Source organism: Dendrobium catenatum, unplaced genomic scaffold (genome assembly GCF_001605985.2).
Source record: "Dendrobium catenatum unplaced genomic scaffold, ASM160598v2 original_scaffold_274930, whole genome shotgun sequence".
NCBI classification, from domain to species: domain Eukaryota; kingdom Viridiplantae; phylum Streptophyta; class Magnoliopsida; order Asparagales; family Orchidaceae; genus Dendrobium; species Dendrobium catenatum.
Genome location: NW_021593325.1, coordinates 428,901 through 451,175, shown reverse-complemented (window position 1 = coordinate 451,175; position 22,275 = coordinate 428,901). Strand labels below are relative to the sequence as shown.

General features: G+C 35.6%; 1 protein-coding gene across 5 annotated transcripts in view; it reads right to left on the bottom strand.

Annotated features, from left to right (window-relative positions):
• LOC110098702 (probable starch synthase 4, chloroplastic/amyloplastic) overlaps window positions 1-22,275 on the bottom strand; it is a 43,619-nt gene that overhangs the window by 10,142 nt on the left and 11,202 nt on the right. For 3 of the 5 annotated variants that reach the window (XM_020825603.2, XM_020825602.2, XM_028692779.1), the window contains 9 exons: window positions 21,433-21,514; window positions 20,278-21,331; window positions 20,138-20,189; window positions 7,621-7,743; window positions 7,444-7,519; window positions 7,178-7,362; window positions 6,882-7,076; window positions 6,745-6,816; window positions 5,955-6,164 (listed from right to left, as the gene is read on the bottom strand). In XM_020825603.2, the coding sequence (XP_020681262.1) occupies window positions 5,955-6,164; window positions 6,745-6,816; window positions 6,882-7,076; window positions 7,178-7,362; window positions 7,444-7,519; window positions 7,621-7,743; window positions 20,138-20,189; window positions 20,278-21,331; window positions 21,433-21,514 (2,049 nt within the window). Of the gene's footprint in view, window positions 1-5,954; window positions 6,165-6,744; window positions 6,817-6,881; window positions 7,077-7,177; window positions 7,363-7,443; window positions 7,520-7,620; window positions 7,744-20,137; window positions 20,190-20,277; window positions 21,332-21,432; window positions 21,526-22,275 lie in introns of all 5 variants that reach the window. The other 2 variants (XM_028692781.1, XM_028692780.1) reach the window with 2 other exon arrangements.

Sequence of the window (22,275 nt, the reverse complement as noted above, 5' to 3'; positions counted from 1 at the left end):
ATGTCCCGGGCCATCGTGGTCCTGGTCTACTTAGTCGAGGAGGTAGTCGACCAACCTGACAGAAGGATCCTTGTCGGCAGCCATGGGTTGCTTCGTCAAGGGGACCTTGTAGACCTAGGATGGGTATTTGCCTAAGGGGACAAATTTGAATCCACATTAGCTTGCAGAGAGCTTTGTGCCTATCAATCAATATCCTATTGATTCATATCTCAAGGATTTAACGCCATTAAGGAGCGTATTGGCTATGGCCATAACCGGTATCTGTGGTGCCATTTGGCGGCAAAACCACTCGGTTCAGAGGGCCCGGGTCATAACCGTTTACCTGCAGTGCCATTTTGACGGCGAAACTACGGTTAGAGGACACGTACACGTCCTTACTGGCAGAGATTGTTTGAGAATGAATCCTAGTGATATTTTCGACTAGGCATTTGGCTCTTTGTGAGCTGAAGTAAACTTAATTTGTCCGCCTCGGCAAACTATTGCGGAGGGTGGATGGATTTTGCTTTAAGTTTTGATGGATTTATTTCTATTTTTAAATATTTTTGGATTTTGCATTTTTGGATTTTTGAGTTCTGGAATTTTTGTGGAGTTTGGATTTTATGGGTATTTGAGTGGAGCTTTGGATTATTTGAAATGGACTTTGGATATTGGAGAGATATTTGATTGGGACACTCCGGTTGAGATCCTGCATTCAACACGGCCATCAACGGGGTGTTGGGGGTCATTTCCATTTGTTGATTGAACCTTGTCAACTCAGACAAGCTATTGACTGAGGATCGGTTTTTTCGTAGGCTTTGTGCCTTTGTTCATTGAATTTTCTTTGTTGAAAGCCTTGAAGGTCGAATATGAATGTATAAGATAAATATTACGGTCGACTTCATGACCGCATATTTATCCGATGGTTTGAACCCTGTCTACTTCTATTTATCCACTAAGGAGGATCGAGTTTTCATAGGCTTTCTACCTTTTGTTTAGTGAATTCTTTTGACTTGTAGGATGTTGAAGGCCTAATATGAATGTATTGAAACAAATACACTGGTCGCTACAATCGTGTATTGTCGTTTAAGGTTCGAACCTGTCGACTTCTATTGGTCCTATAGAAAGGATCAGGTTGAACTAGAATCACTTATCGACCCGGCAGCATCCCTAGGCGTCACGGTGTAACTAATACACCACGCTCGCCGGGCCATGCGGTTTTGGAGGCATTTTTAATTAAACCCTGTCGACTCTATTGCTTAGAAGGATGGAGTTTCGTAGGCTTTATGTCTTTTGTTTGTGAAATTTTCTTGAATTGAAGGCCTTGAAGGCTAATTATGAATGTAATAAGATAAATATTCTGGTCGACTTCGTGACCGTATATTCATCCAATGGGTTGAACCCTGTCTACTCCTATTTGATTAGTTAGGAGGTCGGGTTATTTAACACACACAACGGAAGCGAGAATCTGAGTTTAGGAGATTTCGTACCTTCGCGGGGTTGTCGGCGGTGTCGGTTCGAGGATCAAGGGAGAGAGGTATTATTTTTTTTTTTAAATTATAATTAATATCAATTAATTATAATTAATTAAGAAATCATTTTTAATTAATTATTTATAATTAATTAAATTTAATTCTAATTAAAATTAGTTATAATTAATTAGATTAATTATAACAACTTAATTAAAATTAAGTGTAATTAATTGTAATTAATTAAAGATAATTATTATAATTAATTAAAATTAATTATAATTAATTAAATTAATTAAAACAATTTAATTAGAATTAAATATAATTAATTATAATAATTATAATTAATTGAAAATAACAATTTTAATTAATTATATTTAATTAATATAATTATAATTAAATATATACAATAATAATAAAATAACACTTCCTCTCTCTTTCTCTCAATTCGGTGGATTCACTGGATTTGGCCGTGGAAGCTTGTGTGAAGGGAGAAAGTTACCTTCACAGTCGTCGGGCTGCCGTTGCTTCCGAACAAAATGCTGTAACTTCCAATCCACGGGAAGGGAAAGTCGTTTGAGGAGCGACGTCGAACAGCCAAAAGGAGCCAAAGAAGCCGCGGGAAGGGAGAAAGTTACTTTCACTGCCCGCGAGTTCCCGTTGTTGGTTCCGCACAGAATGTTGTAACTTTCGGTTCAGCAGGAACGTAGCGGCGTCGGAGGGAAGGGAAGAAGCGCACGAAAGGTAGGAGGTTATCTTCACGGCCGCGAGCTCCCTGTTCTTGCCTCCGATCAAATGTTGGCACTTCCGGTCCGACAGGCAAGGAAAGTCGTCGACAGAGCAAAGTCGAACGGCGACTGAGGAGTCGGAGAAGCCGCGCGGAAGGGAGAAGCTTATCTTCACAGTCGGCGAGCTCTTGTTGTTGCTCCCGATTAACACGTCGTAACTTCCGATCCTTCTGGAAGGGAAAGTCGGGGAAGGCGCGAAGTCGAACCAGCAAAGGAGTCGAAGCAGCGACGTTTGTAATCTCTGCACCTTCTGCGAAGCTACGAAGCCAAACAGCAACGAAGGAGGAAAAGTGGCGGAAGAGAAGAGCGGACGCGTGAGCCAACGAAAGAGTCGAATGAGGCCTTCGGCCTCATTTTCTTTTTCTATTTAACGACGCCCATGGGTCGTGTAGACGACGTGGGAGAAAAGCGACGCGAGGTATGGCCTCGCCGTGCGAAGAGCGGCGACGACGTGCGGGGGCAGAGAGTAGGTGAGCAAATGATTTGATTTTTTTTTTGTTTCTTGGATACGGGTCAACATTAAATAAATATGACATAAAATCCTATAATAATTAATTTACTTGGATTGCTCATAAAATTAAAAATATATTTAAATTCATTAAAAACTTTACTCAAGCGAATGTAAATTTGTCACATCATATTATATTAGATTGTTGTTTGAATTTGAAAAAAATGATTATTTATACACAAAATAAAACTTAAAAGTTATTGAAAAAATCATTATAAAATAAAGCAAAGAAAAATAAACTCAATGTTAATTAGATATTAAGCTTTTAAAGTAATTTAATTTAAAATAAAAGAGAAGAGATGGCTTAACTTGTTATCTATATAATATACTTTAAAATTACAACTATTACTTCGGACATGCGTGTCAGACATGCATCTATGCTACTTTTTTTCTATTAATTGGACATGCATATGGTGTGTCTAATGCATGTTTGACACATGTCGAACAAGTGCACATGTCCAACACGATACGCTTCATCATTACAAAGTGTCGGTGCATCATTAGTTGTTGAGTGTTCATTTAATTTTTGTGGTTTATTTTATTATTATAGACTTTAGTTTTAGTTTTTATTTTAAACTCATGGCTAGTATTTTACTTTTGAGAATGAGTTTTTCCTCTTATTTTTGAACTAAATCATTTTTACTTTGGTTCCCTACTTTGGTGACGACTTTGGTTTAAATCTTTGGGAATGTTAGATATTATTGACCTATGATTTGTTGTTGTTTAATTCCATTCTGATTTCTACGTAATGGGAATATTGGCTCTTTCCACATAGTTCACCCACTTCATGTGATTTTAGCATCTAGGAACATTGTTTAAAACTGCATAATAAGAGGAACGCCTTTGAATAATTTTGAAAAAAAAAATTCCATGTGGCATACGCCTCACTTTGGATTAAAGAGGCATAAGCCTTAGAGGGGTTGAGGCATGCTTTCGCACAATTTGTAAAAGGCACATGCTAAAAAACTAGGGTTTAGACGTGTTTTTGCCTTTATGTTGAATTAAGAGTGGGATTTACTCATTGTTAAGATCTTACTTTGACTTATTATAATCTTACTTTAGTATCTTACTTTGATGTTAGTATATTAGTTATTATTTCATTTTTAGTATTAATTTAATATTTTAATTCTGAGGCTTACATCTCAGCTCAAATACAAAATACCTCAATTCTCAATTGCATAATTTCAACCTTTGCCTGGGATTGTAATTTTTTTGTGTTTGATGTTGTTACAAAGGTTGTGAAAATCAAACCGGACAACGAACTGTAAGGAGAGGCTCACAGTTCGATGGTTCAACCAGGATCGAACTGCAGTATAACCAGATGACGTAATAAATAGTAAAATTATTCAAATAGAATATAAATTATGTAATAATTTAAATTTTAACAAAGAATACATAACTATTTTGATTAAAGCTCATGAACAAGCTTGATTAAAGTTCAACATAAAACTTATTAAAAAGCTTGACTAACCATTAATGTGAATATAATAAAATTAAAAAACATAAGTTTCCCTCACTCCACCTTGAGGTCAAGGTGCAAGGTGGCTCTTTGGGAGGGGAATATTGTTAGACCAGTCCCTAGACTAGTCCAGCCAGGATCAGCTTGGGTCTACAGGGGGCGAAACAGGGGGTTCTGTCCTAGCCTAGCACACGCCCTTGAGGTTGGGGTCCACAAGCACAATTAAGGGGAATTAAGGGGGGGTCTAAGAGGAAAATTTCAAACATAGAGGGTTGTTTGGTAATTAGGGGGAATTAATGTTTGCTTAAGAGGGAATTACTTCTAGGGTTGATTTTTCATCTCTTGTTTGGGCTGAAATTTGCGTGTTTGCCTAGGGTGTTTGGGCTCTAGTCGCCAGTTAGAGATTTGGGAGAGTCGGATCCTCCTCTCCAATTGAGGATCCTATCGTATCTTGCTTTTCTTCGCATCATATTTCAATAAAAAGTGTTGTGATTATTCTTCTTCTCAATTTTCTCTTGTTCATCCGCTGTATTTTGTGAAAAGAGCCTGTTTCCCATCAAAATGTCACGTGATTTTCTATGGTTTCATATTTTCAAATATTTTTATGTTATTCCTGATAGAAGGTTATTGAATTATCATATATGTTCATATTTAAGGTTCTCATTTTAAGAAATACAATTTTCTCCAGATTAAAAGTATGAATTTGTGCATTCCATCCCAAATTCGAATTAAGAAAAATTTAGACCCTAAGAAAACTTTCATCATTTTGTAAATGCATAACTGCTGTAAAGTTCTGGGCATTGGTACTTTAGGGTAATATTAATAACTAATGCAATTTCACAGATCATCTTAGGCATTGCGGTAACAAAAAGGGCCACCAAGATATATAAAATAAATGCACAATTTTAACAATATTTTGTTGCTAATAGCAGCTTGATTATGAACCAGCGATTTGCAAAAGATATACAAATTTGAGATTGTTTTGCTCCTGTTGCTAGCTTGATAAGCGGCCTCCTATACGATGAATTTGTTGCTTGAAACTTACATAACTAAGAAAATTTCAGGCTTAATTTGACTAAGAAATACACAATATTTCAACTTTCTTCCACCCAATAAGTTTTCTATTTAGGCAAAATGAAACTGCTGAAATGCATTTAAGGAAATGCTGCAGTTTCAACATTCCTGCAATCTCATAGATCTTTAGCAAGCTTACAAGGGTACTCCTATCATGTTTATGTTGACCTATGTTGCACCGATATGGATACGACACGATACGAATACGGGACACATCAATTCTTAAAAATACAGGATATAGCGCGGACACGATATTATAATTTATAAATCATACAAGAAACAAAAATCAAAGCATTACAAATGCAAAATAATTTGATGTCATAATATCCTATTTTCTAGTAAACTAACATCAATGTAAATGGCTCAAAGAGATTGCATCTACATCAAGAGTGTATCAAGCTAGGCCAAATCAAGCACGAATGGATTCAAATGTTGTTCTCGTTAAAATTTAGAGAAAACCTAAGTTTGCTCAAGTAAATTAGCAAAAAATATTCATTCAGTTGTCATGCTCTAGGCATCAAAAGCCAAAACAATAAAAATTTTAAATTTCTTTGATGAATTTTTTCCTCATGAAAAAAATTAAATAAGACAAGATTAGAAGACAACGGAAAAGAGTGAGAAGACCGGAAACAAGTGAGAAGACAAAAGAAATAAATAAGTCGCACTTTTAAAGAGATTACCAGTGGTTGAAAAGCATCAGCTGCAGATAGCTCCAGTTGTGTTCTCAGTGCACGTTTGTTCTCTGCTTTACCCTGAAGATCATCAGCACTGTACTGGACTGGAAGAATTATATCAGTAGAAGGATTCCAAGAATCTGTATCAATTCCATTAAGTACTCCAACAAATTTCTTTGAATGCAGACGTAAAGTTCCATGGAGGCCCCGCCCACCCTGTTATATGAATAAAAAACGATCACAATCCAAGCTATTATAAGGAATGAAGGATGGATTGAGGATGGCAGTGAGAAAACCGGAAACAAGAGAGGACAAAAGAAAGGAAGCAAGCAGTGGGGAGTGATAAATGATTTAAGGGATCGAGAAAAGGTTGAGCAAAAATTTGCTTTATCATTTATTATGCTGCAACAGAATTGCATTGAAGGCTAGTATATCTTCTGAGATGAGTATAATGATGCTTAGTTGGTGAAGGCAAAGCCAGTGAAAGAAATATTATAAGATGAATTCCACAGAGGCAGACGGTAGGGCAGAGGTAAGAATTGGCTGAGAGAGACAGAGATCAACCATGATGAAGGTTATAAGAAAATAAGAAAGATGTAAAATAGTAAAATACCATCACTCTAATGCAGCCTTAGAGTTAAAAGTATATCAAGACAATTGAAATGATGCTCGGTAGTTAAGTACATAGTAGATAATACTTAAGAGGAGAAAGGAAACAAAATGAAAATAGCTTGGGAAATCAACACTCGTATTGTGCGATTGTTATGGATAGATGTTTTATATCAAACATATTTACCTCGGGAGTGCACACCTCTTGCGCATACGTGGGGGATACTGTTGTAACAATGTTTGAGAAGACTATTGCACCCTGAAAGAACATTAGGTCAGCTTTTATGCGCTTGTCATGCTCTAAGTATAGACTTCTCCAATTACCTTAAGAGGATTAATTCTGTCAGGGGCTGAATTATCTTGCATCCTATCTGGTCTATTTAGTCGTTGAATATCAAGACCGCAAGATGACAACTCTGAAAAATGGGCCGTGCCTTGATATTCGAAGTTGTGACATGTAAAGCAGATTCGAGAAGAATTAAACCCTTTAGCTGCATAGATATCCCAATAAAGAGGTGCCTGAAAGTAAAAGTCCGTTCATTCATGATAGAAATGCCAAAAAAGAAGCCAATGAAGTAGTATTCGAAGCAATAACTAACAATGCGAAATTAGGGGCCTACAACAAAAGCTGTTTGCCAGTCATGGCAGTGGATTATATCAGGTTTCTTCCCAGCCTGATAAAGCAATTCAAGTGCAGCTCGGCTGAAGAATGAAAAACGTTTAAAATCATCATGCTCTCCATAGAATTCCCCTCTCCAGAAGAATTTTGATGGATGATGAGGCTCTATGAAATAGACAGGAAGACCTGCATTTTTCAGTTCAATTGATCATAAAAATATTTCTCTGCCAAAGACATTTTTAAGCAGAGACAGTGCACGTTAAAAACCTTCAACAATCCCGACCCAAATTCTATTTTTGAATAGCTGCCCATCAAAAAAGGATTCTACTGTCACATCTAGGGCCTGCGAGTGTAGAAGGCTTAAATTTTAAATAACGCAAACCACTTTTTTAACAAAAACTAGGGGAAAGCAGTATATAAACGCTAGGCAATAAAGGCATATACCTTCAGCTCAATAATCTGGTCTTCCTGCAGGCAATCATATTTAGGAAGAACAATTTCAACAAGATGGCCCTTCCTTTGTAATGCTTTGCTTAATCCTAACACAACATCTCCAAGACCTCCAACCTAAAAATAACTTCAAAAGTTTACTTGGAAATAAAGAATATTCATCTTTTCAAGGATTTTTAAAATTTTGTATTTTCTAAATTGAAAAAAAGGAAAATTGCATCTAAATCTTTGAACTTTGCGGGCCATTCACATGAATCCATATTTTTAAAATCAGGGGGCTTCACTTTACCTAGACCTCTATATGGAACCGTTCTGTTAAATACTCACTTGTTTTGATGAAATGGTAAAAATAACCTCCAAATGGTAAATAATAAAAAGTAAATACATCATATTTAGTTTCAATATCTAGAACAATTTTATACAATCTTCAAAGATATTGCACTTATAAAAGCATTCATTCATGGGATTGGAAATTATATTGTCAAATAACTGACTTAGCTTTTCAATTGCATTCGTCAAGGAAGTAAATAATACAGCCTGCAGAAAGCTGTTAAGCAACACCTTATTAGCACTAAACTAACAATTTGATACGCCTTGGTATAAAAAACAGCACACGAACAGGATGAATTCAGCACAAACAGATTTTATTTTTAGAAAAACAAATAATAAGAAGCAAGATACAATTGATCCTCAATTTGAGAGGAGGACTGATCTCTCCGAAGTCTCAAGACGCTGCTGGAGACCAAGCACCAAGACACTAAGAAAAACAGAACTCTCACAAAACAATAGCATAACCCTAACTCTCCCCTTTCTATCTTATTCAAAGCCTTCACAAAAATCAGCCCTCAGGATACCCCAATCAACCACCCGCCTCCATCTTGCCTAAACCAAAATTCAACTTTAGGTAAGGGTTCTCCTTCAATCAACCGCCCCCTCCATCATGCCAAAACAAGCTTCTCATTTCAGCTGTGGGGCCCATTAATCAGCCGCCCCCTCCTCTTGCCTAATCCCCTCTTCCCCTTTCACGCTGTGGGCCCATGGGCCTGATTTGCTGGTTGGGCGGAACAGCTGGGCCTGTGTCTGGTGTAAAATAGGGGCCGGCCCCAGTTTTAGTCCGGCTGGACCGGTTTATCACAAGTATACCTCTAGAAGTATCAACCTAATAAATTGCCTAATAAATTGGATTTGCGCTTTCCTGATTAGAGATGAGAGAGAAAAGCAACACAGCCATGATTTAAGTAGAGAAAGACAATCAGATACAAATGAGTCGTGCATAAATATCTGCTGATGTGTTGCAGACAATTTTCTTAATCAGTTTAAACCAAATAATTAGGTTCAAGCTATTAAGATTGTACTTAGCAAAATTAACACAAAGTCTTGATTAAACTAATTAGGACTACATAGATAAAGATTCATTAAGACAAATTAGATACAAACTCATCAAATATTTGCCATTCGCCTTCCAAAATATAAAATCGAACCATCAAAATGCTCTGTATAACCATTTATGACATTGCCAAACCTCATTGATTGCATCTCTCAAAAGACTTGAGCGATGAACCAACTAGGTCTCCCTCGAACTTCTGACCACATGATGTCCCTTGCACCAGTGCACCCATGCCACAACTAAACCTTCCTTGCATAGTTCATGTAGCACAACACATTATTTAGTCATGTTTTGTGCATCATTGAGTCTCCCACGCCCTCAATCAGCCACAATCCTTGCGACCTACCACAACAAACGCCTCTAGCGACTACACCGAAGAGTTAGAGACCTCACCAACTCCTTCCTCTATAGAACCCACAAACCTCCATAAAGAACAAGAGGTTAGAATCACTGGAGGATAATGCCATGAGAAGATCAAAACCTTCTCTACTACAATACTATAGAGACTATCGAAGAGAAGTCAAAGGACTACTACAAAGGTGAATTGCTGAAGATTCAATGATCTTTGATTTAACAAATTCAAAAAACCTTGCACCATCAATCATTTAGTTCATCTGGGATTGAAGATAATCCTTCACCATTGGACATTGGTTTAGTTTGGGTTTTCATCCTTCTGTTGACCATTGATTGGATATAGGTTGTGACTTTTCACGATTTTGTGACCAAAAGTCCAGAGGTGATCTCGAACCCCTGCTTGATGACGATCATAGTCGTAGCAATCTCTGTGTTCTGAAATTATCAGTGCATGTGCTATCTTGTTGGATGCTACTATTACTAATAGACCAGTCTGCGAAAAAGAATGCTGTCCAACAGGTTGTCCCATAAACTGCAGCTGACTTAATAAAGGGAAGAAGATGATAAGTTAGCATCTTTGCTATTTAATTTTTCAATCTGAATTTCTCATTTCATAAATCTCGAGGTGAAAACCTCGTAAATTATAACGAAAACTTGCTGCCAATTTGATAACCAGCCAGTTTCCAATAATTCAAAAAAAGATTCTTACATCTTAAGGAAATTAAAGTTCAAATATATGCCAGAAGGTGACCAAGAGAAAAAGCATGGGCTATTGGTCATAAAACAAAACAAAAAAATAATGTTGATGTAAAGAATAAGCGAAACTATTAACTGTAGAAAAGTAGAAAAAGAACAGCAATAAACAGTATTTGAAATTCTATTGCTCGATTCTGTACAAAATATTGAAGTATTTCTATACTTCTCCAAAAGGCTTAAAATTGAAATAAATCAAAGCTATTAAAAAAAAAAAGTAAAAAATCCACGAAGAGGGAAGGCACAAGGATTGCAATCTAAGAGCCCTATGAGGATCAATCCAACAATTAGAACTCTTAATTTGTGTGCTCAATGATCCCTATCAAGATTGGTTGACATTTAGGTCCTCCAAGCCTTCAACAGTATCCCTTAAATTAAATGATATAAATCTATCATTTTAAGTTTACTTATAATATTTCAATATATTTTAACATGGGGATGCAAAGGTCTTTGGTGAGAATGACTACAAGTTAATTTCTTATTCACGCATATAGAGTGTACATTAACCCACTTTACAATTTCTCTTCTATAAAATGTCCATCCATCTCAAAATGTTTGATACTATATTAAATTATGAGCAATGTTAATGACAAATTTATTATTACAGTATATCTTCATTGGTCATTCTCATTTGATTTTTAAATCTATCAAAATGATTTAAATGTGTATAGAAGCTCACAAATTCCTTGAACAATGACTCTTAATTTGAATTCATTGTTAGATCTTAAAAAATAGGTTGTTTCTTGCTCCATGTTATATGATTTTCTCCCAAAAATGTATATTATTAGTTGTGGATCTTCTATCCACATGTGATCCTACATTGCCTTTATCAATATGCCCTTTAAATTGTAAAATATATTGTTTTGTATAAAAGATTCTTGTATCACGATTAGATTTAATATATTGAAATTGCCTCTACAGCACTGAAGCGGCGCTAGAAATTGCCTCCGCAGCACTGAAGCCTCTGTTATAAAGTAATTCTGGATTCAACATTTTGTGATGGGTTGAAGCGCTATGGCACTAGGCCACTAATAGTAATTTTATATATTTTTTATTCTAATCCTAAGCACTAAAAGCTCTAGCATCCCCACCTCTCCCTCATTCTCGCATGGCTTGCTTGAGAAGGAAAGGGAGAGGAGAGAGAAGAAAAGAGAGGAAGCCATCTAAGGCTTTTCTGTCTGTCGCTGCTGTTATAAAAAGTGTTCTGATCATTGCAAGTGACATTCTCTTACATCTATTTCCGATGATTTTAATTTCTACAAAATTGTATCTCTCCTATGTTGGCCATTGAAAGAAAAGCAAAATAATAAGTTTAATGTTGTAGAGACGAGGATGCTTAGGTGGATGAGTGGCTTTACTCTTAAAGACATGATACGAAATGAGCATATACGTGAAAAGGTTGGAGTAGCTTCAGTGGAAGATAAGATTAGAGAGAGTCGCCTTAGATGATTTGGCCACATAAAACGGCGGCCTTCCGATGACCTGGTTAGAAAATAGATGTATTATATTTGACTTATATTAAGAAAGACAGGTAGACCTTAAAAGACTTAGTTAGAAAATCTTAGAAATGACATTTTTTTATTAGATTTAGATGAAAATGTGGCCCTTAACATGACATAATGGAGAAAAAAGATTCATGTAGCCGATCCCACATAGTGGCATAAAGGCATGTTATTGTTGATGTTGTTGTTGTAGATCTACCAAAAACACATTATCTCTTGATTCGTAAGCTTTCATCGTGTAACTTCTGATATGTTATATATTTCATTATTTTAAACGATTTGATATAATTTTATTGCATTTTCACTGATTAAATAGGTTTATAAGATTTCTTATGTAAAATGAGCAGGAAAAAAGTATACTGAAAATAGGTTGAAAAATAATGTGTTGTGATTTGATATTACAATACTGATATGTGATTCGGGTTGAAAATTGATGTGATTAAAATGTATTCATTGTACTGAATTGATACTGATCTGATAGAAATGATGTACTGACTAATATCAAATATACATGATATGATAACCCCATATGATACCCTCAAGATCCACGTGATTCACAGGATAAAAATATTGATGCAATTACTTTATAGATAACTAATTGATTGAGATAATTTAATGAATGATAAGATTGATTGATTAAACAAGATTGATTGAAAGGTAAAGACAAATGAGTGGTTGATTTACAGAACGAGATGTGACGTGTAATAAAACTGATAAATTGACACATGTTGACGGTACATATAGCATATATTGATTCATGGTGGTTCATAGATTTTCTTATATAATTTATAGCATATTATTTCTCTTTTTTCTAGCATTGATTTTAGTTAATTACTGAGCTTTTATACTCATTATGCGGTTGGACATGATTTCAGGTAAATGTAAGAAGCCTGCAATGTGAGGCTATTGCAAAATTATACTAGATTAGTTCTATTTTCAACTCTTTGATGTTAATTATATTCTTTTGTGGCCTGTGACGGCTAATATATGTATTGTTTTGAACTCTAACTATAGAATGTAAATATTTACTATAGAAATAGAATGATATTTTTTAGTTTTTTTATTTTCATTAATACAATTAATCATCTTTGGATGCCAAAGTAATCTAGTTATAAATGAATGGTTATTGATTGTTAATTGAAAGAAAAAGAATGCATTGAAAAGATAATAACGGAAAAAAAAAAACAAATTCTTCCGTTTTAAATCTTGGGGCGTGACACCATATGCTCTATATTTTACAGAAAAATTGATTTGCATCCTACTGTTTTCTTTCCTTTTTGTACTTCAACGATCTCCCCAGTGTGATTTATTTTCAGAGTATTCATCTATTCGCTTATGGCATCCTTCTAATTCTTATTTTCAAGTGACTTAACACTGTCGTTGCTAGGTCCCAAGTCCTGGATGAGAAAAGTGGAGGGTTGCATTAGGTAGTCGACAGCCAGCGTAAAACTTGTCGAACAATAATAACATGAATCCTTTAAGAAATTGTGTTAATGCTAGGGCGTCCCCTGGAAGCGACGCACTGTATGGCATGAATACAGTGACAAGTGTGCAAGGGCTGCTGCAACGGCGCCCGGGTGCAGTGTTAAATAGGCAAGGGTTCCCACATCAAGGACGGATGTGGGCAAAGAAGCTAGTCCATGAAATTAAAATTGAGATAGGAACTTGGAATATAAGTTCCCTTACAAGAAAATTAATGGAATTAATAGATATTATGATTCATAGGAAGTTAAATATTTTGTGCATTCAGGAAACTAAATGGGATGGAGAGAAGGCTAAGGAAATTGATAGTTTATGATTTAAACTTTGGTATTCGGGTAGGAGTCGTACTAGAAATGATGTATGTGTTATTATAGATAAGAGTTTAAAGGATAATATTATAAAAATTAATAGGATTGGGGATAGAATTATAGTTTTAAAGATTGTTATTGATAATAACATTGTTAATATTATAAGTGCTTATGTTCCTCAAGTAGGTTTGGATATGACCTCTAAATTAAATTTTTGGAATGACTTAAAAGAATTAATACAAAAGATACATCTTGAAGAAAAAGTTTTTATTGGAGGAGATTTAAATGGACATGTTGGTAGAGAGGTAGATGATTTTAAAAGCATTCATGGTGGCCATGGATTTGGAACGACGAATGAAGGTGGCAAGACCATATTGGATTTTTGTTTAGCTTATAATTTTTTAATTGCTAATACCATTTTTAAGAAAAGGAATGAGCATCTCATCACTTATAAAAAAGGATATAATACACTAGTGATCTTAAGAATATTGCAAAAGATGTGCTTGGAGTATCATAGGGAAAAGCTCCTAATAGTAAAAATAGTTTGTGGTGGAATTCAATTGTGCAAGAAAAGATAAAAAATAAGAAGATTTGTTATAAAAATTGGTTTAATTTTAAAAATTTTAAAAATTTTGATAATTGGGAAATATATAAAGTGGCTAGTAAGGATTCTAAGAAAGCAATATGCGATGTAAAGATATTAGCTTTTAGTGATTTATATAATAGATTAAAAACTAAGAAGGGAGAAAGATATATGTATAAGTTAGCCAAACAAAGAGATAGGAGTAGTAAGGATTTAGTTCAAGTGAAATGTATTAACCGAGCGTTCGATGAGCTACTCGTGGCTCGGCTCAATAAGGGCTCATTCATATTCGTTTGATAAGTTAAACAAACGAGTTTGAACACTCTTGATAAATACTCGATAGCTAAATGAACGAGCTTGAACAGCTTGTCATTCAGTTCATTTATGTTCATGAACAGTCTCGCTTAGAAGCTCGTGAACAAGCTCAACTAAGAAGCTCGATTAGAGCTCAATTAGAATTTTAAAAATAAATACTATTAAATATACTCTTTTAATAATTTATATTTACTAATTTAATTTTTTAAACTTTAACCATTTTCATTAGACATATTTTTAACTTATATTTTTACTAATCTAACTATTTAGAAATATTTTTATTAAATCATCTACTAACTTTTTTATTAAATATTAAAATTTTATTAAACTCCTGCCTAAGTCTCAATTCCCACTCAGAACAAACAAAAAATATTTTTAAATTCCCGCCATACCCGCCCGCCCTTTCTCTCTCCTCCGTGGCATCAACAAACTCAAAAAAAAATGTTGTGAGCGTTTAGTCCCACAATGGTTGGAATGAAATACTTTTGCTTTATAAAAACAAAGACATCTAAAGACACATTGCAGAATTGCGAGAAGCTGGCGGGTTGGGTGGGTTTTCCTTGTTTGGACTGTGTGCCTGCCCGGTTTGATTTTAATTACAAAAAAAATATTTTTTAGTTGTGGTCCTCTCGTTTCTCGTTATAAACGAGCCGCTCGATAAGATGCTCGCCAAGCATGAAATTAAACAAGCTCTAATTTGAACACGAACCGAGCTCGAACGTAGTCATTTTAAACGAGCTCGAACACTTGCTTAAAAAGCTCGACGAGCTTCGAGCCGAGCTTGAACATGGTTTTGACAAACGAGCTTGAACTCGAACAGACTGAATCTCGGCTCGGCTCGATTCATTTGCAACCCTAGCTTGATTGAAAAAAAATAATAATCATTAAAAGCGACCTTTATTGAAATAAAGAATTTTTTTGGTTGAATGATAACACTCATACCCTTTTTGAGTGGAGAAATAACCAATACACACATTTGAGAGCTCTATAACCAAGTTTACCTCTGTGCTATTTGTGGATGTTGATATAGGAAAATTCACTCAAAAAATTGAGGAATTTTTAAGAGGAAGTTATTTGTGGGGAAGAATTCAATAAAATAATTTGTATGATTCTTTAAGCTGGTTACTTTTGAGAGTATTCTATCAATTAGGTATTTTATAGTTTCAACTACTTTGCCCCAGAATTTTTTTTACACTTGATTCTGGAAGAGAAGAGCCATGATAATTTTTGGAATATGACAATTTTTTTCTTTCAATCACTCCATTTTATTGAGTGTTATGACAAAAGAAATGATGGATAATATATTCTTTTTGGAGACAACAATGATGTCAAGAGTTGGGCATCGAGCGTTGATGTTAAGACAACGTAGTCGTCTATGTTGAGATAATATTGGACAAAGATGAGATGTCGAGACGACGCCAGAGTGTGATTGCGGAGGTAGAAATTGTTAACGACAAACTTTGATTTTCATATGGTTTTGAAACATTGATGTTGTGATGGCGTCGAACTTCGATATTGCGATGACATTAGACGTTGTTGTGAAACCCAAGCTGCAATATTCCAGAGAGAAATGAAAATGATATGTTTGGGGAATGAGGTATTGAGTGCAAGCAATTGATTTGGAGTTGTTGAGCGGAAATAAAAAATTGTATTTTATTTTTTAATAAATAAAATTTTGAAATATAAGAAATTATAATAAAAAAAAATTCATAAAATATTTAAAACGCATGTCCAATTTATTTTTAATATTTTTTAAACAGACAAGTCTTCGGCATGTCCAATAAATATCAAAGGCATGTCGGACGCATGTCAGACAAATACGTATCGGACACTGCATACCTCATTGAGAAGTGTCCATGCATCACAGGTTGTCAGAAACCATCAAATGTAGTTAAAGAAACATTGTTGAGAATACTGAAAACCACTACAAGATCTTGAAAGGAATGATGACACTACTAAGATCGCTAAAGAGGATGTCAAATGGCTGCTCCTCATATCAATCATTGAAGAGCCATCAATCATTGGTCTGCCAAGAATACTCATCAGTCATCACCACTTCCATTAACTCAAAAAAAGGGTCCCACATCTTAATCTGATTCAAGTTTGCATGGGAACCAGAAGAAAACCAGGAGAAAACTATTACATGCTTGTGATCTTAAAACAAAACAAAAATAATGTTGATATAAAGAATCAAACTAAATTTATGAATAACTTATCGTCATGTCATTCCTTTGAACTCTTGGGGATCATGTCTAAATGATGCGGACATCGGTACGAAGATTTGGCGCGTCTATCACAGGAGGCGTCGTAAATCGACGGCTATAATTTAAATCTTCAATTATGAGTTATTTTTCTGAATTTTAGTTTTTTATTTGATATATTTCATGTTTTACCCCTAGGTTGGTTTATGTGAGTGTTGTGGCCCAAGGGGCAATTTTATTTTGAGTTTCTTATGTTGTGGCCTATATATAGGGCCTTAAGGTATTGTAATAGGGATGTATTATTGATATTAAAAATTTATGTTCAACACTTGTGTTCTTTTGAGAGGACGATAGTGAGATTCCTATGGAAATGAATTAGAGTTTTCACCAGCCGCAGGATGGGTCCAGGCTCGTGACTTGAAGCTCCTTGGAGAAGGGCAAAGCATCACCCGTCAGTCATCGGAAGAGTCCAAGGCTCGCGATTTTTATTTTCTTTCTTTCTTTTTTTAATCCCCTCGTAGTCATATTCATCATCTTCCTACTTTCACCTTCACATCGTCTTCATCTCCACCTTGCCGCCGGTCACCCCATCAGAAAATCCCCCAAATCGCCGGCCATGGCTCCCTAGCCGCCGGCCTCACCCCCTCCTCTTCCCATGGCCATGCCTCCTTCCAATTTGGGTTGGCAAAATCGATAGGGAAAATCCATGACAATTTTGGATTTCAACTTTCAAATTTGAAATCTTTCCTAATTGGGTTTGATCCATATTTAGAAGGTTTTAACTCTCCAATTAAAAATTCAAATTTGAATTGCACGGAGATGAGTTATTAATCCCTCCAAATTAAATTAGACCTAGCTCCCTTGCCGTCGGCCTCTTCTCTTCTCCTCCCTCCTTGGATTTCCTAATTTGGGGTGCATGATATTAGGACTTAATTTGAAATTCAAAATTTATTTCCTAATTTAGTTCACCTATTTTAGGAAAGTATTTAATTTAAATCAATTTGAATTTCAAATTCAAATTGAATTTATTTCATTACTTTCCTAATTCCAAAAATCAAATTTAGAAGCCCTCAATCACAACATTCAATGCTCCTTTATTCATGCAAGCCGCCAACCCCTGTATGAGGAATTAGGAATTAATTCCCCAATGCATTCTATTACTTCTTAAATCAAATCATTGATTTAGGAAATCAATTCCCTTCTTTCCCTTTTCTCTCACCCGCCCCCCTATCTCTTTCCTATCCTCCTTATCTCTCTTGAATACCTCTCTTGACTCACGGCTAAACTCTCCATCTAAATTCCCTACCTACCACACTTGGAAAATCTGAAATTCTACTCAGATTTTAATCCCAAAATCTGAAATTGTTTCAGTTTTCCTGGACAGAAAACTTGGAGTCCCGCCCCCTCTCGATCCCGTCACCTCCTCTCCCTGTTAATTCCTCCCAGCTTACCGCCTCCCCTTATTTGGTTTCCTCAAAAAAATCTGCCCACGGGACAATGCACCTCTTGGGAAAGAATTGGCAAGCCAACCTGCTGTTGGCCGAAGCATTCACAGGCTCCTCTTGGGTTACTTCTCTCCCCTATTTCTTTCTTCCCAATCAACACCTCAATGGAGTATTAAAACCCATCCTCTCTCCCAAACTCTATTTCTCTTTCAAGAAGGAAATTTGAATTCTCTCAGGTTTTGGGGGACAAAGCTGAAATTGTTCTCATATTTCGGAGAAGAGATCCTCTCCCTAGCTAAGCCCCTACCCGTTCCACATCACTAAATCCTTTGAACTGTAAGCGACCATGTCGCACATTCAAACAATTATTCAATTCGGCAAGACAAGCCTTCTGCCTGTGAATAAGTCACGATCAATGTCAAAGGCATGCCTTTGATACACACTTCCACCCTAATTCACTCAAGACACCCAAGAAGAGGCAACCCATGATTTTTAATTATGCTTCTTGGACATTATGTAATGCAATCAAAAATTTGGGAGAGGACCCCAAATTTTTTATCACAAAAAGACTACCTTTCTAAGAAATAGGAAATGACATGAATTGTCAAAAAGACACTAAATATGACAATTGAACTTAAAAAAAAAAAAAACAATTTTCATATTATAATAAACTATTACAAACTTGGACACAAACAAACAACACAATAAAGACAATAACTTTCCTAAAACTGCATGCCAAATGTTGCGAAGAAAGATACAAATGGAATGGCACTTGCGGAGAGACGAAAGAGGTTAGAAGCCGAAAAGAAGGGTGGAAAGAACTCGCAAGTCTCCCCAAGAGATAGAAGAAGAAGTGGACAAAGCTCGCAAGCTTTTCCAAAAACCCTCAGATTTCTTTCCAAAAATCACATTTTTTCACTCTATTTTTAACATAAAACATCTCTAATATATAGGCATGAGAAGGAATACAAACATCCACTAAAACAGCACAAAATCCCACAAAAACTGCAGTAGAAAAACTGCATAGAAAACAGAGAAAAACTCTTGGAATTCCCCCCAAAACAGCCACCAAATCAGTCCCCCAAAACAGTCCAAAAACTGTCCATAAACAGTCCAAAAACTGCAGCAAATGGAAGGCCAACAGCCACAAAACACTAGTTCCCAAATGGCACAGCAAACAAAGAAGGGAAATTCACGGGAATCAAGCAGGGAACGGTGAAACCGAGCAGCCCAGCACAGGAACCAAGCAGGGAACCAAAAACCGAACAGCCATTCACGGAACCAAGGGGGCAAAGGCACGAGATTTCCTTCCCAGCACAGGAAACCAACAACTAGTCACGAAAATCCAAGAGTCAAGGCACGGGAATGCTTCCCAACATAGGAAAATGAAAAGACAAAGGGGAGGAGAAGAGGTACTAGTGGGGAAATCAAAGAGACATAAGAAGAAACCAAAAATTCATAAATAAAGGCAAGGGAAGAAACCTAAGAGCCATAAGGAGTAGGGGATGAATCTAATTAATCTTCAATTTATGAGCTTAAAAGGCTCTCAAATAGATATTAATAAGCTGAAAAAGAAGAAGAAGCTCATTAATGAGCTGATTTTTAGTAGAGATAAAGAAACTCACAAAATTTAAATCCCAAATTGTTTTGACCCCTCCCTTGCCTACATCATTATGGCTCAAAGCCATTTAATGTGAGTGGACATAGTGCACTAAAAGACCTTGGATGGAAAATCCATGAGATTTTGATCAATTTTGCTTCCATCCCCTACCATTCTACATTCAATCAAATTTAACACTAAGCAAATACTAAATTTGAACATAACAACTTAAACTTATTTAATCAAGATTGCTCTCTAATAATCGAGAGGGGTAATTAACTAAAGCTGATTGTGCCTGTAAAAAATCTTAACTCGAGATCTAAATAAACCTTAATCCAACATCCAGAGAGATTTGGCCCAATCTATCCCAAGAGATATAGAGGGTTACTTTCCCTAAGTGATCACTTAGGCCTTGTGACAATGTTCAAATTCCTTGATAGTCAACAGATCGGTATCTAGAAACATCCTTAGCCTTACCCAAATTATCTAGAACGGGCTTTAAATATCACTCTTATGCATTCATTCCAATTGAATAGTTGACAATGACTATGCCATATACTATAAGCAACAATCTTTGTTACCTTTGCAACTGGTGCGATCTCAGCTGCGATATGAACAATATGCAGTCCTTGACTGTGCTTGCAGCAACAATAGACAAGAGAATCAGATAATCTAATTTGATGGCATCAAGAAATACTTTAGCATATGATAAACATATTACCTTGTTTGAGGCTGTGTCAGTTTGAGGAATGTAACAATAGCTTCATGCTCATGCTTCCCATTACAAGCCAAGTAGGCCTCACAAATTTGACGATCCTTCTTCCACACCATTTCCCTCAACAATTTTCCATCACTTGAGGATATTTTTTTTTCAATCAACCAACCATCAACCATAAGCAATAGGCGACTCCAAAATTCCCAAGGCATATCATCAAAATGCTCTCCTAGTTCTTTCTGGTTGCATTCTTTCAACCTTTCAATTGATTGTTGAAATTCTTCCAGTGATTTCTGATACAATATAGTATGGGAAAGAATTTCCTGATCAGCTGCTTGAAGACGTTCTTCCAGCATTTCAATTTTCTGCAGCAAAAGTTCATCGTATTTTTGAGACTTATCTGGTAATTTATTCGCATTAGACTCTTTCAAAGATGCTTCAAGTTTATCAACTTTTGCTTGGAGCTCAAGATTTTGTTCAAAAAGAGTGGCAGCTTGCTTTGATCGTTCAGCTGTAGCACCAAGTAAAGCTTGCAAATTTTCTACTTTATCCCATAGGGCTTTGCATTCAGATTTAAAAGAAGAAAGCGCTGAAATATCAATCCGGGAAGCTTCCAGTTCAGATTTCAACTCTCCAACTGAACTCTCCAACAAAGACCGTTCTTTCTCCAGCATTGAAATACATTCTTCCTTTCCAGAAACATCAATAAGCTTCTCATTCAGAGCTTTTATATCGTCCTTTAACAAACCATTCTCTACCCTCAAGGCATTAAGCTCCTCAACAAAAGCAATATCAATGGCATCTTGTGAAATAGAGTCTGAAGTCAACACTTTACCATCAAATTTATCCTTTGAGTATATCTCATTCTTCAGCCTCCCAAGCTCTTTTTCAAGAAACTCCACACGTATCTTTTCCTGGGTAGTAACTTTAAGCCTTGAATCAGTTTCATCCAGTTTCAACTCTAGAACGTTGATTTCAGCTTGCAAAGCCTCCTTCTCAGAAAGAATGCGATCTAATTCTTTAAGTGCACCAATTCGGGCTTGATTGAGAAGTAGAACATCTATAACAATATTGTTGAAACATATTAGCACTTGCTAGGTCTTATACAATAAGAGAAAAAACTACTAATAGAAGCTAAATGGCAGAATATATGCTGCTTACTTTTCTCAGCATGTTTTATCATTTCAGTCAAATCTTCAAGTTGATCAGTTGGAAGCCGCTGTACACCATCAGCATTTTCTATCTGTTGAAGGGCTAATCCATCTTACATCAATTTTAAATTCTCCAGCTATGTTTAAGAAAATATTGAGGGCAGTGAACAAAAGAATACAAAAACAAGTAACTGCGGCTATTTATTGGTTATAATTGGATAACATGCAAAATACATAAAATAACCATATACAAAAATTTCAGTAATTAAAAAAAAAACTCACCTCAGCGAAATGTATAAATTAAAAAAAAAAATTCAAACAATTTTTGTGAGCTCTAAATTAGTGATGAAGCTGTCATCATCATTAGCCTTAATGAAATTATATTCGGACAGCTTCATGAAGCCTCTATTAATTTCTATTGATAGCTACAAAAGTTTTCTTAACTCTATTTTCTGCAACATTGCTTGCACAAATTCTAATCACGTTTATCTTTGATTACCCCTTCAATTTATGACCCCTTCTTTGATGACCGCGTAATAAATAAATTTCCAAAATGCTTATTTTAAATCTATAGAATGCAACATAGATAACATATAGAAGATCAACATTGAAACCTTAATCAGGATGCAAACACTACCATATATCTATAACATGATTTTATTTTACGTGATGATGCTAAAAATAAAGTAATAAATTAAAAAATGGCAAGACATCACTTTGCTCACAACTTGGATATAAGGTGCATAAAAAAACGACTTCAATTAGAAATGCTTTCAACTACTTTGCTTTCCAAAAGGCTAAATTTTGATTTGTACAGGAAACGTACCAAGGAAAACCTCTAACTAGAATACCA